Raw genomic sequence first — 15,870 nt, 5'->3', positions numbered from 1 at the left:
TCAGAAAACATTCAAATTCGGATGTTTTCAAAATGTTTATTTCATCGCATGCATCGACAAAATCTAGAGTTTTTGTAGCGAAATAATCCTTTAGAGATATATAGAACCTGGGTTTGAAAAGAAGTGTTGACCTTTCATTCAGTTTTCGCGGTTTTCAATTATTTATTCAAAATAAATGCAACAAGTTGTTTGATTTTGTTATTGTTTTGATACTATTTCTGACATTACAAGCCAAGCAGGTAGACCTCTATACTTGCAATTTTTTCAAAGTTGACCTACCTTCTCTTCATTGTACCATGGGTCAACTTTGAAAAAATTGCAAGTATAGAGGTCTACCTGTTTGGCATGTAATGTCAGAATGGCCGACTTCTGCCAATTTTGTGTATGTATTTATTGTTTTGAAAAATGAAATCAAAATATTTTCAAAACGATGATTGGAAGACACGTAGATTGCGGCTCGCACATTAAAGCTATTAACCATCTTAGCCATGTAATTGAAAGATTGAACAGTTTGGAGTTTGAGCGAAAAATTCAGTCATTTCATTCATTTTTCGCGTTGTTTAACTCATTTTAAAAATGAAATGAAAATATGAAAAAATGAAAACAACTTGTTGCATATAATTTTGAATGAGTCTGACAGGAAGCGGGCATAGCCTCAGGGCTGTTTTACGAAGCTGTTCTACCTCCTTATTGTACCATGACAAAAAATAACATGTGTTGAAATATTGCAACTTTGAAATTTCGTACGCTCGATGTGTTCCGGTAACATTCATAATTATTGTTCCCCAGTGCTTATTATAACAGTTAACAAAAAATATTGCAAAATAAACGATGAATCGTAAGATGTGATCTCCCTTTGTACTTTCTCTTGAGGCGCCATAAAATGAATTGAGCCTCATAAATATATCGAGAGAATTTGGGTTACATTAATTTCATATATTTTATTGAACCTTTTGATATTTCTAAACGCAAGAACTGTGCGGAAATTTAATTCTTAAGTATTTTCACCGAAGCCCAATTTAAATTTAAATGTCAATGTATCGGAATTTTCATCGGGGAATACAACTCTGTGTTGATGACATGTGAAGATGTGAGGTTGAGAATAGCGCCATTAACATGACAGCGAATTTGCGTGGAAAGCAAAGAAACGGGAAGAAGAAAAACGTAAATTAAGTGAATTAATAAAAATTCGACATAAAACTTGTAATTTTTCTATTGAAAAATAACAACGAACGCTGTAAAATGCCTTTCTAACGCACCCACATCCAAGGCAAGCAGTTGCAGCATAAAAATCAACCACTTCTCGAAGAAACAGCAGAATTTTGACAACAAGATAAGTAGTGCAACAAAAGTAACAGCAGCAGAGGAAGCAAGCATCAAACTCAGAAAACACACACATACCACGACGCACAATGGGACTTGACTTCGATGCGTTGGAATACTGCAAGAGTGTGAAGCATTCGCAGCCACCGTACGGTTGTCCAGTCCCCAAATGTGGTCGCAGTTACAAGACGGTGATAGGTCTGCAGTACCATCTGGTTAAGTATGATCACGACAATCCACAGCCATTGACACCGGTGATGACGCCAAATCGAAAGAAGGCGCGTTCTCGCGGTGCAACACATTCGACACCCAAAGGTGGTGGTGTTGGCGGAACAGGTGCTGATGGAGCTGAAGATGAACAGAATGGCGGAAACGCCAATACAGCACATTCAATCAATCCCGAGTCTTTGGTTTCATATAACGACGATGAACAGAGAGTAACGTTTAATGTGGAGGGTAAAAGTGTACGTTTGGGTACAAATGATCCCCTGCCTTTTATCGAGGAGGATGAATATATGGAGCTTGTGGAAAGGGGATGTATAGTGAATGCCGATGCCCCGCCATTGGAACAGAATGCCGCCTGGGCCAAAGTGAAGGTGCCAGAAGCACGATTTCAAGAGATTGATAATTACAATGTACCAGATGCACCTCCCAGACCATTGGCATACTATCGCTTCATTGAAAAGTCGGTGGAAGAACTGGACGGTGAGATAGAGTATGATGTGGACGAAGAAGATTCGGCTTGGCTAGAATGGATGAATGAAGAACGTGAAAAATCAGGCCATAATCCTGTCAATATTGATACCATGGAACTGTTGATGGATCGCTTGGAGAAAGAATCATATTTTCAGGCAGCTGCAAATGGTACGGCGACGGGCAATGAAGTGGACGACGATGCCGTCTGTTGTATTTGTATGGATGGCGAGTGTCAGAATACGAATGTTATCCTCTTTTGTGATATGTGTAATTTGGCCGTACATCAGGATTGTTATGGCGTCCCATACATACCAGAAGGTCAGTGGTTATGCCGGCGTTGTCTGCAATCGCCGAGTACACCGGTAAATTGTGTATTGTGTCCAAATACGGGTGGAGCATTTAAGCAGACGGATCGCGGTCAATGGGCACATGTCGTTTGCGCTTTATGGATACCTGAAGTTCGGTTTGCCAATACAGTGTTTTTGGAACCAATTGGTGAGTTGAATAATATGGAACAATTAAAGAGATCATAACTGCATATCTTACTTGCCAAGACTTTTTTCAATGTTACCGATTTTGTCGGTTAAAAGCAGTTAAAAAATCTTTGTGCCATATTCGATATTTCAACCTGTCTTTTCTTATCCTTGCAGATTCGATTGAAACGATTCCTGCCGCTCGATGGCGTCTAACATGCTACGTCTGTAAAGAAAAAGGGTTGGGAGCATGCATTCAATGTCATCGCAACAGTTGCTACGCCGCTTTCCATGTAACTTGTGCTCAACAGGCCGGGCTCTATATGACCATGGATGTTAATGAAAGTTCGGGTCATAACGATTCCTCGGCACATGTTCAAAAGTTTGCCTTCTGTCATTTGCATACCCCAGACAATGCGAAAACCAAATTAAATCTCAAAGACTTTGAAGATGCACGTCATAAAATGAAAGAGGCTCGCAAAGCATTGGCCAAAAAACGCTCTTCTGCTCCAGTTGTACTGATACCTACGATACCGCCCGATCGTATACAGGAAATTGCGAGCATGGTGCATATGCAGAAAAAGAAAGAATTCCTCGATCGTTTAGTCGCTTATTGGACTATGAAGCGAAAGTACCGAAATGGTGTACCACTATTGAGAAGGCTGCAATCGCAGGGAAATCATCACGGTGTTATACAGCGTAATGGCATAGAAGGCTCACCGGATACATCCGAACTGTATCGTCAACTAAAATATTGGCAATGTTTGCGTCAAGATCTTGAGAGGGCGCGTCTCCTTTGTGAATTGGTGCGTAAACGTGAAAAGCTTAAAGCAGCCTACGTGAAAATATGTGAACAAGTGATAAATATGCAACTGGACCCCTTGGAGACTGTATTGAGAAAACTGCTAGACGCTTTGGAAGCCCGTGATACTTCAGAAATATTCCGTGAACCTGTAGATACCACAGAAGTTCCCGACTACTTGGACATAGTCAAGCAGCCAATGGATTTGGGTACAATGAGGTCGAAACTTGACAATCGACAGTATTCCAGCCTGGATCAGCTGCAGAGCGACTTTGATCTTATGATTCAGAATTGCTTAGCTTACAACAATAAAGATACTGTTTTCTATAGAGCTGGTATACGAATGCGCGATCAAGCGGCGCCATTGTTTCATGAAGCGCGAGATGTATTGGCACGTGAGGGTCTGCTAGACACTAGTCAAGCGGATTCAACGGATCATGTAGAACAAGAAGTGGAACAGGAATTGCAAGAATTATTGGCAGCCACACCTTGCGAGGCTATAGTTCAAAAACTACTTATTTTGGCAGACAAATCTCAGGTCTTGAAAAATCCAACGTATCGCACAAAGAAAATCAAGCAAATACGGCTGGAAATATCACGGATGCGAAAAACTATACAAAAAGCTAGAATGGCAAAAGTAAGTATCGATAACTATGTTTACATTGAGTCATATTAAAAACGATATACTGTTTAAATTTAGCGACATAATGCCTCAATCAATTCTCAAACTGAGGATGACGATGAAATGGAAGAGAATCACAATGTAGAGGACATGGATGTGGATACACCTCCTCCGATAAGACCACAACCGCCGCAACATCAACCAATTCCACATTTACAAAAAGTCAAAGACGACCAAACACCGAAACGGTCACGTAAACCCTCGGCAAGAAGTATAAACACTCTCAGACACAATCACCAGCATCGGCATAATTTTAGCGATGATGATGATGATCATGGTAATCACAGTGAAGATGAAGACGATACAATGGGTGATGAATCGAAAGGTACTAGCAACAACACAACCCAGCATACACCACCAAGTAGCCCCGTTAAGAGTCTCAATAGCAGTGCTTCACCTGTCGGCGTAAATAGAAGGTAAGATAATTGACATTACTTATCATTTCACATTCTGAAGATCTAAGATTCTCATCGATTTCTGTTATCCATAAAGAAAACTTCATTTCAATTTATTTAGTTTTTGTAGAGCATGACTTATAGATTGTAGAAGGGAAGAATAATATTGGACAAATTCAAATATTCTTTTGAGGCATGTTGGAAAACTAGTAGTTGCATGATGACTCTTTTTTAGACCATTAGTTGTGAAAAATTAAAAGGGTGTCATAATACAATAAAAATATATATTCGATTTAGAAATTAAACTCGCAACTTACTAGCTGTTTTGCGTGGAGAATAAGGTCAAATCACCGAATTTATTTAGCAACCATTGAAATTACTGTCGATATGTGCACGGTACTCCTTTAAAAAAGAGGCACGCTATAAAAATTAAATTTCCGCAACCATTTTTATTCGCGACTTTACTTCCCATAATATCGCTATGCCTGGGTATTATCTACATTCAGGATTCCTTCTAAAATGTTAAATTGTCATTACATTTATATGAGTTTTTGATGAGTGGAGTTTCTCTACTAAACTCCCAGCTCCGCAATCTTAGATTATGAAAATTTTAAGACAGTCTAGATTAGGTACATACAATGACTTAGTTGCTAGAAAGTATTATGTTTTTGGGTTGAAATTAGGGCATGGGGTGTAACTTACAAATCTGCGTGCTTTCACGAAAGTCTGCATCTCAGTATTCTTTGTTATTCTTACATATCCCAGGTGTGAAGAGTGTCACGCATGCAATAATGTATTTTCAATGAATTTTTCGTCGCCAAATAACATCTCAAATGTGCCAAATGAGGACATCAGTTCGCACACAGCATAACTTAAACTGGAGTGATTAATTTTCGAGTGCCTACTACCTGATAAGGTATCCGTAGCATAGTGTATGCAAAACCACGTAATACCAGAACACGATTTGGGAGTTGCATGCCCATCTTCTGCTTTTTTTCATATGTGTTGCTGCATTTCATCAAAACTTTTTGTATGCACATTAATTAGATTCTGGTATATTGTAATCATATAGAGATTCGAGACTTTCAACCATCTAATAAACCAGAAAAAACTAATATCGTAGTCACGATATAATTAACTTTGACTTTGACATTCTTGTAATAAAGCGTGAAATAGTTTTTTGGCAGCATTATCACATTTCAAATCCAACATTTTTATTTGCAATTCCAGGAATATACTTTGTAATTTGAGCAATTCATTTGATATTCGTAACGTTTCCTTTGCCCCTTTCCGATCAATCACACATTCAATTCAAATTTTCTTTTCAATAGTAATTCGAAAATTTTTACTGAATAGATAATTTATTCGAAAAAAATTCGTTTCAAAAATTAATTTTCAAATTTGCTAATTACAAAAAATGTAAAAAATCGCATAACAAATGATGCAAAGTTATGTGTCAAATTACAACTGAATAACATTAAAAGCCATTTGTGAACATTTACAAATTACATGCAAAAATGTAAATTTTTATGTTGATTTGTTCCAAAATGAAAAATATATCATCCAAACTCAAATATAGTTAAAAAAAAATTTATCATTCTTTTAGTGAATTGAGCAACGTGTTTAATTAGTTTTCGATATCCACTTAAGTCTATGTTTTGGTTGACAATGAAAAAAACTGATTTAAGGTTAAACAATAGACAGATTAAGAAATAACATTAAATATGTGACACAAGGACTATCCCATCACATCCATTCATTCATCCATCCATTCATACCGCAATCCCGCTCATTTTCTTCCATTTTTATCTACATTTTTCCGTCTTTGTTAAAAAATGCAAATTAACGCACGTACTATTACAGAACTGCGGTGCTGTTTACACGTAAAGCGCAGGCCGCTCTTAAACGACCCACGGATACATCGACGTCAGCGACTGCAACGCCAGTTAAAGAAGAGAATCACAACGTTATCACCAATGCCTCACAAATTTCTACCTTGGGTTCGCTCATCACAGCTGTGAACAATAGCGCATCGTCCACCTCTGCATCCGTGACATCGTCATCTCTCATCACGTCTGCCTTATCGATAAGCAATAAATTGAGCGGTGGACTCAATCAATTGTCCCCGCTGTCGGCTAGTTTAAATCAGGTGTCATCGTCACTGACAGTAAAATCTCCAAAACGAAATGCGCGACACAGACGCCTCAACGAAATGCGCAACAGTGGGTCTGTGTCACCGAAAAAGTCACCCAATCGAACTTTGACAGGGCTGCTTACAACAGCCGCAGCAGCATTACCAACATCCGCCCAATCTGCTACTGCACTAAACACCGCCACACCTACCATATCCCTGCCCCCGGCCACAAGTTTGAGCAGTTATCAGCATATTCCCGACACATTTCGAGTTTATCGAACCAACAATGAACGCGATGCCAGTGATAGCGACGACGATGACATGAGTGACATCTCAGGAAGTCCGTGCAGTAGTTGTTCGGGCATCACAGGAAGCGGGACAGGTTCCGATTACGACTCTAGCGACGATGATGACGACGATGAGGACGAAGAAGATGATGACGAGGAAGATGACACCGAGGCACAGAATGCCGATGACAACAATTCCCGTGATAAACCGGATATTGAAATGAATGATAGTACAACTATTGGCGAATCTGCTACAGGCGGTAATAATGGCCAAGCTATGAGCTGTAGTGGTGATAGTGATACCGATGGTGCTGTTGCACCTGCTGGACGAATAAGCCGTGCAGGGAATGATTCAGATACTCAAACACGGAGTATAAGTAGAAGAACGCCAACGCCTCTGGATAAGAAACAACGCAGTGTTGGTCGACCGAGAACAAAGAAAAAGACTGCGTCACCTGCTCCGGCAAGAAATCCCACATCACCACCCCCGCCAACAGCAACTCTGCCAGTGAAAGCAGCTACTCGTTCCGCATCCAATAAACCAGCAACACGTACGGCTACACCGACGCCAAATAATGTAAATAGTATGAAGACACGTAAAGCGCACAATGCCGCTTTGGCAAATGCGAACAACAGTAGCATGAACAGTAGATCGAAATCCAACCACATTAACTCCTCATCGGCGGCGGCGACGACTGCGGCTCTAGATATGACAAATTCCAATAGTACAGCAGATAATTTACTGAAACCCCCACTTGAACCGTTACAGCTGGTCTGGGCAAAATGTCGCGGCTATCCATGGTATCCAGCTTTGATCCTTGATCCCAAAACACCTAAAGGATTTGTCTACAATGGTGTCCCACTGCCAGCACCGCCCAGTGACGTTTTGGCTCTGCGTAAAAACTATCCCCAAGATGTAGAGGTGTTTTTGGTTTTGTTCTTTGATGCAAAACGGACATGGCAATGGCTGCCGGCCAACAAGTTAGACATTCTTGGTATTGACAAAGAGTTGGATCAACAAAAGTTGGTGGAATCGCGCAAACCCACAGAAAGAAAGGCCGTAAAGAAGGCTTATCAAGATGCCCTGCACTATCAGAGTCAAGTATCCGATTTGGAGGGACAAGGACCGGATCCGATTATGTGAAAATCAAGGAGGCAGAAGTAACTATTCTACAATTGCCTCATCGATGATCTTACTTACCGTTGTGCTCTTCATCTTAATATCAACAAGAATAATAATAATAAAGTTTAAACTATGATTTTCAGGTTCAGATCTACCCTACATATGTATGTATGATTGTTCTTTTAAGTTAATTTTCCTTTTTATTTTTATCGTTATGTGTTTTTTGGAGGAAAAAATATGTCCCAATAACTAATTACCACAATACACACACACACACATAAGGGAGGTCTCCTTTTGGTTTATGTTGGTGTTGTACCGAGACTTGCCTAAAGCCCCGATTTGTGTGGAAATTCTCCATATTCGTTGTGATCGATAATTGCTCTCCTTAATTTTATACTCTCTGTTTCATAAGTTTAAAAGTAATGGTATTACCATTAAAGAGACTAAGAAGAAGAAGAATAAACCATAAAAACTGAAAATAATTTTGTTTACCTATTTATCAAACATTGACAGACACAAACACACTTCTTACTAACGTTAGATTTTTTCTGTTAACATTTATTTAAGAAAAAAAAAAAAGAAATGAAAACTAACAAACCCTTTTTTAGTGCCGACATTTGTATATATCCGAATGATTAACTATCTACTCAAATTCAATTTGAGCACTTTTCCTTTTCCTCTGGACCAAGTAAAGTTTGGTAAAAAAAAATTAATATGTTGTTACACAAAATTTTCGTATTGTATTTATCGTGTTTCCCCTCTATGATATATATTCTATGTATTATTAGCTATTTTTCCTTTAGTTGCAGTTAAATAAAACTACGTATCTTAGTCTTTTAGTATTTAAGATATTTTGTAAAATAAAAAGCAAACAACAAAGAACATGTAATGGTAACTGCTGCTGCTGTTTTTTTTTTTTTTTGAAATCTCAAATGTGTGGTGACCAATTTTAAAATTTACATGCATTATTTTTCATGAATATTTAATAAAAAAAAGCATCTACAATTTGAATCTACGTGTCTCAAAGATATTTGACGCAATGGGCTAAATAACTTATTAGATGTATTGAGACCAATTATATTTTTATATCTTTTTTTGGTTTATATCTAAACATTGAACGTAAACTTCTGAAGTATATATTTTTGAGTATATATTTTCCATTATGAAAACATTTCTTAAAATCTATCAACTAATAATGTTGTAAATTTTGATCATTTTTAAAATTTATCATTTACTTTTTCGGATTATTCATTTCTATTTTCAAAATACAAAAAAAAAAAAAAAAAGAAATTGTTCAATTGTCAATCTTAAATATATTCGACTTTGAAATTTCGTACACTCGACGAATTTGGGTAGCATTTATATAAACACATGTGTTTATAAAATAAGTGGCGAACATCTTCGACCGAATACGTTGAGTAACGCAGGAAAATACAGAAAACACAGAAATGAAAAATTGCAGCTATTAATATTTAAATTCATAGACAATGAAATACCCTTGCCAAATGTGTTTGGAAATCCGCTAATATAGATCCACTCAGTTCATTTCGTGAATTTTCACTTTCTTACATTAAAATCAGATATGTGACTGGATTCCTGTTTTATGAAAATATGAAATAAAAAATATTTTCTTTATAAAATTTTTCATTTGACGTATCTTTTTTCCCTTTATAACATTTTTATAGAACAAGAATTTAGGCCCTGGTAAAATTGGCTATAGAAGGCCAACATCTCAGTAATTTCCCTAGGCCTTTTTGTCAGCATAGCTGTTATATGAATATATTATTTGAAGCATGGTACAATAAAATCAAGGTTGGGCAGAACTAGCATATGATTTTATTTTTTTTATTTTCTTGGCTTAATATGTCAACTTTATTTTTTTATGTGTGTGTATTTTTCTCAATAATAAAAAAAATTGTTCAGAAAATATTCAAATTCGAGTGTTTTCAAAATGCTTATTGCAACATATGCATCGACAAAATCTGCAGTTTTTGCAGCGAAAAAAACCTTTAGAAATATATAGAATATGATTTTAAAAATAAATGTTGACCTTTCATTCAGTTTTCGCGGTTTTCAATTATACATTCAAAATCAAAGCAACCAGTTGTTTTTTTTTTTGTTGTTTTTTTGTTTTGTTTTAATAGTAATTCTGACATTACAAGTCAAACAGGTATACCTCTATACTCGCAATTTTTTCAAAGTTAGCCTACCTTTTCTTAATTGTACCATCATTAAAAGTTTTAAAGGGAAAAATATGCGTAGCGAATAATCATACCCAAACGCTTTTAGACTTTCTTTCAATATTTTTTTCTTTGTACGCGAAATTACAATTTTAGAAAGCTTTCTTTAGTTCCTTGAATCCTGCTCGCCTTGTCGTTTCACTTTGCAAATACACCTTGGTATAGCCCAAGTCGATATAAATAAATAGTTTCTTTCGCATTTCAATTTAAAAATACTCTAAGTCTCGTTTAAGATTTAGAGTATAACGTGTTTATTAAGATGCTGATACCAAAAGTAATAGTAATTTCAACTTTATGCACCAATGTCATTGCACATTTAGAGACATAACTATTTTTTAATTTCTATTCTAAGAAATTAAACAAATTGTAAAAATATATCTTTACAAATTCTATGAATGCCCTCCATTAGTTGTTAGTATTGACCGATTTTGAATAAATTTTAATTAACTCTAAATTACATATGTATGCATGCACTCAAAGTGCCATTTTGTAAATCTCCCCCCAGTAAATTTTGAACCTGGAAATTTTAGACTTTCATTTCCTTCTATTTCCAAATAAGAAAACTACATTACAAAGGAAATAAAAAATATCTGTTTTGTATTTTTGCAGACTATTAAATGTTTTCGATAAAATGAAATTCTTTAAATTTTGGCGCAACGATTGATGATTGATTGTGTATATGATTAAAACTGAAAATCTTTTAGGCAATTAAAGAGTGTTATTTTTAAGAAAAACCGCTGTAAATTTATTATTGCATATTTGTTATGGAATTTCTATATTTGTATATTTTTTCAGATCTCATCTGAAAATCAAATATAATAATATTCGTTATATATTAAAAAAAAAAAAACAAATTTCTTTAAAGTTAACCTTTCTTTAAGAAAAATAATTTGGTTTTTTTTCATTTGATTTTTCTATTCAAAAACAAATTAGTCGTATCGAAATAAAATATGTTTGGAAATAAACTTCTAAAATGTACCCATATAATTAAGTACCTCGGTTTTTTATATTTTAGCTTTTAATTACCTAGAAGTTTAGGCTACTTTAATAAGGCTTCATTTCGAAAAAAAAAAAAAATTGAAAAACACAAAAATAAATGTAATTAGTAATAAGTGGGAAAACTAATGATTTTTTTATTTAAATGGGCAGACACTCTCATCTATTTTCTAGATTTCTGTTTGTTTTTGTTTTATTGCAACATACCGATTGAATTGTAACAAAATCTAACATTTATTGTACATTATTAAACTAAGACATAAGCTAAACATGTGGTTACAATTTAATTATTGTAGTTGTTTATTGATATTAGCAAGTAAATACACACACACAAACAAACAAAACTTTAAAATTAACACAAAAATAGACACCAAGAAACTAGTAATAAATCAATTAAAATTAATCAATAATTGTAAAATTTTCATTCAAGATGCTCTTAAAATAAAAGTAATAAACTAAGTGTTAACGAATGATTCATATTTTTTTAATTTTAATTTGTAATGTTTTGTTGCTCAATTTTGACTTAGATATTTTAATGGAGGGCCAACAATGCTATGAACTCTAAAAAATAGCAAACTCGTATACGTAAAATGAAGATTAAGACAAAGTTGTTGAGTTCGATGAAAAGAATATAGGTAATCCCAATTTTCTCTGGCATCCCAGCTTGGTACAGCAGGAGCCTTCAACAAAGTTGGATTCGATCCAAAAAACTCAATAGCGCAGGTATTTCCCCCATCCATATTGACTAGATTGATGGACGCTAATAAACAGAATTCTCAATTCAAATGCTGCTAGGAGCCCCACAATGAAACTGTCACTAAAGGGTCAAGTCTATAACTGCGACTTCTCGCGTTCCATGAGACACTTATGGTATTCGACCAATAACAAATGAAGATAACAGTTTTAAGTGCAAAACTGCTACATAAAGCTTTAGGAGACAGAAGAGCATCTGTTTGGGGTATCAGAAGGGAACTTGGTTGCCACACACGAAGTTGCTGCCGACTGCACTAAATGGTAAGACAACGAGATGTGAAGAGGGTTGTCGAAAACCCATCTTCAATATTAACTTTTTAATTTGTGCTCGATGAAGAATTTATCGAAATAATCATAAACCCATGATGGAACCACGAGCGTACTGCACCACCGATTCATATGTTCGAAAAGGAGGAGCTTCGTTGAGTACAACTTCGACGGAAGGCTTGTCTACTAAATATTATTGAAATCGTCTAGCCACCACCTGACTTTGTTTGGAAGAGTGGAATTATTGACTGAACCCAGCAAATTTAAAACGCTGACTTCAACGTGAAATCGGATTAATATGTATGTGAGCTAAATCCAAATCTGAACCGCTTCCTATAAAATTTGGCAGATTAATTTCTGGGTTTTATCTAATATCTAATACCAAATCTAATCGTTGTGGAATGCATATTATGGATAGCTATATCTAAACCTATTTTTTAAGTACTTGCTTCTATTCAAATTCAAAATCCATCATATTTGGATGAATATTTCACAATACAAAAATCTCTAGAAGATATGTATCTAAATTAAGACCGATAGAACGATTTGTGGAAAATTTTATCTTAATCGGACAATAAATTCGACCTGTAAAACTATGAGTTTATCTTGTTTCTTTCTCCATGTTAGTAACAAATTCACAAAGGCTATACCCTCTACGACTGTGTGGCGTAAAAGTATAAACGTAGTAAAATAAATCTTGGTGCTCAGGCGTGTGATAAAAACTGGACGACGTAGCATGGCTCATTGCGAACGGTTGCTCAATTTCGAAGAAACTAGAAAAATGCAATTCTGTGCCGGAGTCTTATAGTGCCAAATAGTTGGCTTTGTTTACTTTTATTTTTTAAAATAATTCTTATATTGGGAAAAACCCGGAAAACAAGAACGGAATTTCGGGATTATAACACGAGATGGAATCTAAAATAGTAGGACAATACAGTTTTATCACAAAATTGTACAATTTGTTACCCATTAACGACGAAAATTTGCATTTATTTTGCAACCAAATTTTAAATAATTTCAATTTTTTATATTTTTTAGGTGAACATATACTGCTTGAAATTTGGAATAGGGTCGCTCTTCATGTGGGGCCTGGACATTTGTGTTCATGTGGGGGCCTGTACATAGTTGGTTCCGAAAATGTGTGTGTGAGATTTGCAGATAGTTTCGGAAATATGTATCATAATTGTTCGAAAAGTACTAAGTGGTACTAAATTGAATATTGGGTGAAGGAATATGGCTTGAATCCCGAAATTTGATACTGAGGTCTCTTCCGTTGAGATTTGGTGGTGGCTTTACAAATGCGTACTACATACTGTTGGTGTCTAGGGTGAAGAGATGTATATTGTTTTGGATAACGTACTAAACGTTACCAGATTTGGTGTTGTCTGAAGGGATATAGCTGAAATTTGATATTGAGTTCACTTTTGAGTTCTAGGGTTTACATATGGAGACTTTTAGACAGAACAATTGGATGTGGGTCCATTGTGCAATGGATTTACTAATATCATCCTGGGTAAACCTCAAAATGAGAGATTGTGAAGACTTTTTTGTATAAGAGGTAAACATTTTCCTATTATTATCTCTTAAAATAGAAAGAACCTTGAATAATATATGTAATCCTCGAAAGTCTGAACATTTAGTACGATGTATAAAGTTTTTAATTAACAAAATTTTATCAAACTGACAAGAAACGTTGCAATGAATCTAAAATTTTTAAGGTAGACTTTTGGCTGACGAAGCAGTGAGCACTTGCATAACAATCGAGATCAAATTTTGACAGGATAATGGTCATACCTGAAGTAGGTCAATATTTTGAATAATTTTCATAAAATGTGAAGTCAGCGTTTTTTATTTTTCATAAACTTTGCATATTGCAATTATGCAACATTAGATCTCGCATGAAAATGTGAAGTGGTCTGCTCCTTCCTACCTGCCGTCTAAAGGCGAAATTATGCCCTGCTTTTCAGAAGATTTAATCTTCAGTACTTCATAACTTTCTTCATAAATAGTAGAGGATATATACACGCGAAAAGGCATGTATCTGTTGTAAAATTGACTGAGCCAGAGAGCAGAAATTTAACCCAAAGACTTTATATGGTTTGGATTTGAAGTTAAATAAGAAAGTTACGCTCAATATTCTTTCCTTTTTATACCCTCCACCATGCTAGGGAGGGTATATTTACTTTGTCATTCCGTTTGTAACTCCTCGAAATACTCATGTCAGATCCAACAAAGTATATATATATTCTTGATCAGCGTAAAATTCTAAGTCGATTTATCTATGTCCGTCTGTTGTAATCACGCTATCTTTCGAACGAATTGAGATAGAAGGCTAAAATTTTGCATACATGTTTATTTTTCCAGTAGGCAGGTAAATTAGTAAAATAAGTTTGTAAATGGGCCATGTAGGTCCACGTTTTCATATAGCCCCGACGGTACTTCCCGATATTCGGTATTTTGATGATTTTAGCGACATTATTAACCGGAAATGTTTCAAATTTGCTATTTAAAGTTCGTAATGGATACTACAGCCTAAGACGGAAAATTGTCTGTGCAGTCCCACGTCTTCGTATAGACCCCATATAACGGTACCTCCCAATATTCGGTATTTTGATGATTTTAGCGTCATTATTCACCGGAATTGTCTCAAATTACGTATTTAGAGTTCGTGATGGGAACTACAGTCTGTGACAGAAAATTGTCTATGCAGGTCCAGGTGTTCATATAGGCCCCGTATATCAGTACCTCCCTATATTCGGCATTTTGACGATTTTAGGTACTATACCCACCGAAATTGTTTAAGATGTCGTATTTGAAGTTGTTGAAAGTTTAAGTTGAAAATTGTCTATACAGGTCCAGGTCTTCGTATAGCTCCGATATAACGGTACCTCCCGATGTACGGTATTTTGATGACTTTAGCTACATTATTCACCGTTTGTTTCAAGTTTCGAATTTGAATATGGTAATAGCTTGTGACAAACAATGGCTATGTAGGTCCACGTCGTATAGACCCCAATAGAACGGCTATATTCGGTATTTTTAAAATTTTAACAGAATTTTTTAAGGATTTTATTTTTTGGAAATTTCTAAATTCGTTCAAATGGTGGAGGGTATTTAAAGTTCGGTCCGGCCGAACTTACTGCTTTTTAACTTGTTATTTTTCTATTTTTTGCCAATATTTAATGTTCAATAAATTGATGGTAGAAATGTGTAGCATATTTTGCGGCTTATGAATTGTTGCTTTCATTGAAGGCAATTATCCCTGTAATTATTTGTTTATTAAACGAGATAGATTAGAGATGCTTTTGATATAACTTGAAGTGCTTGTGACCAAGAATACAAGTATCTATGAGTTGTGGAAACCTTCTTCCCTGAAGTGTTTCCCATACCTTCTGGACCTTATTAATTTTGGCGACCTTACTTTGGCAAGGTCATATTGTAAGTAGCGGGCTTACAATGGAAATGTTGGAAAAATTCGAACAATCGTTGCTGGAACCCCAATTGAATTCATCTATTTGATTTGCCAGTAAAATTTTGAAGTTGTCAATAATAATTTTGTTCCCATTGCAGATAATGGAATATCCTGGCCTTAATGAAGTTGACGAGCAGCATATAGAAGTGGACCTTTTCAATTTTATCATCTCAGGGAAGAAGTAAGTGATTACAACTTATGGGAAAGGTCAGGCTAAGCCAACGCCT

The 15,870-nt window shown here is 35.6% G+C and overlaps 1 protein-coding gene across 2 annotated transcripts; it reads left to right on the top strand.

Moving 5' to 3' along the window:
* The first annotated feature begins 1,089 nt into the window (after window positions 1-1,089).
* LOC101896894 (bromodomain-containing protein homolog) lies at window positions 1,090-11,621 on the top strand. 2 transcript variants are annotated; one of them, XR_009341870.1, is made up of 5 exons: window positions 1,090-2,514; window positions 2,670-3,931; window positions 3,995-4,392; window positions 6,235-9,902; window positions 10,162-11,621. XR_009341870.1 is itself a non-coding variant. In XM_005186764.4 (4 exons), exons 1-4 carry the CDS (start codon window positions 1,413-1,415, stop codon window positions 7,934-7,936), a joined length of 4,464 nt encoding a protein of 1,487 aa, XP_005186821.2. In that variant the 5' UTR covers window positions 1,090-1,412; the 3' UTR covers window positions 7,937-11,621. The 2 variants fall into 2 exon arrangements, 1 of the variants encoding a protein (XP_005186821.2); XM_005186764.4 differs by having other exon boundaries at window positions 6,235-11,621.
* Window positions 11,622-15,870: the final 4,249 nt, after the last annotated feature.

Source organism: Musca domestica, unplaced genomic scaffold, assembly GCF_030504385.1.
Source record: "Musca domestica strain aabys unplaced genomic scaffold, Musca_domestica.polishedcontigs.V.1.1 17, whole genome shotgun sequence".
NCBI classification, from domain to species: domain Eukaryota; kingdom Metazoa; phylum Arthropoda; class Insecta; order Diptera; family Muscidae; genus Musca; species Musca domestica.
Note: the sequence above shows the minus strand (reverse complement) of the source record. Positions and strands in the feature narration are given on the sequence as shown.

Coding starts and splice junctions, on each gene's coding strand:
- LOC101896894 (XM_005186764.4), top strand. CDS start 1,413: ATGGGACTTGACTTCGATGCGTTGGAATACTGCAAGAGTGTGAAGCAT. Junction 2,515..2,669: donor AGTGTTTTTGGAACCAATTG/GTGAGTTGAATA, acceptor TTATCCTTGCAG/ATTCGATTGAAACGATTCCT. Junction 3,932..3,994: donor AAAAAGCTAGAATGGCAAAA/GTAAGTATCGAT, acceptor GTTTAAATTTAG/CGACATAATGCCTCAATCAA.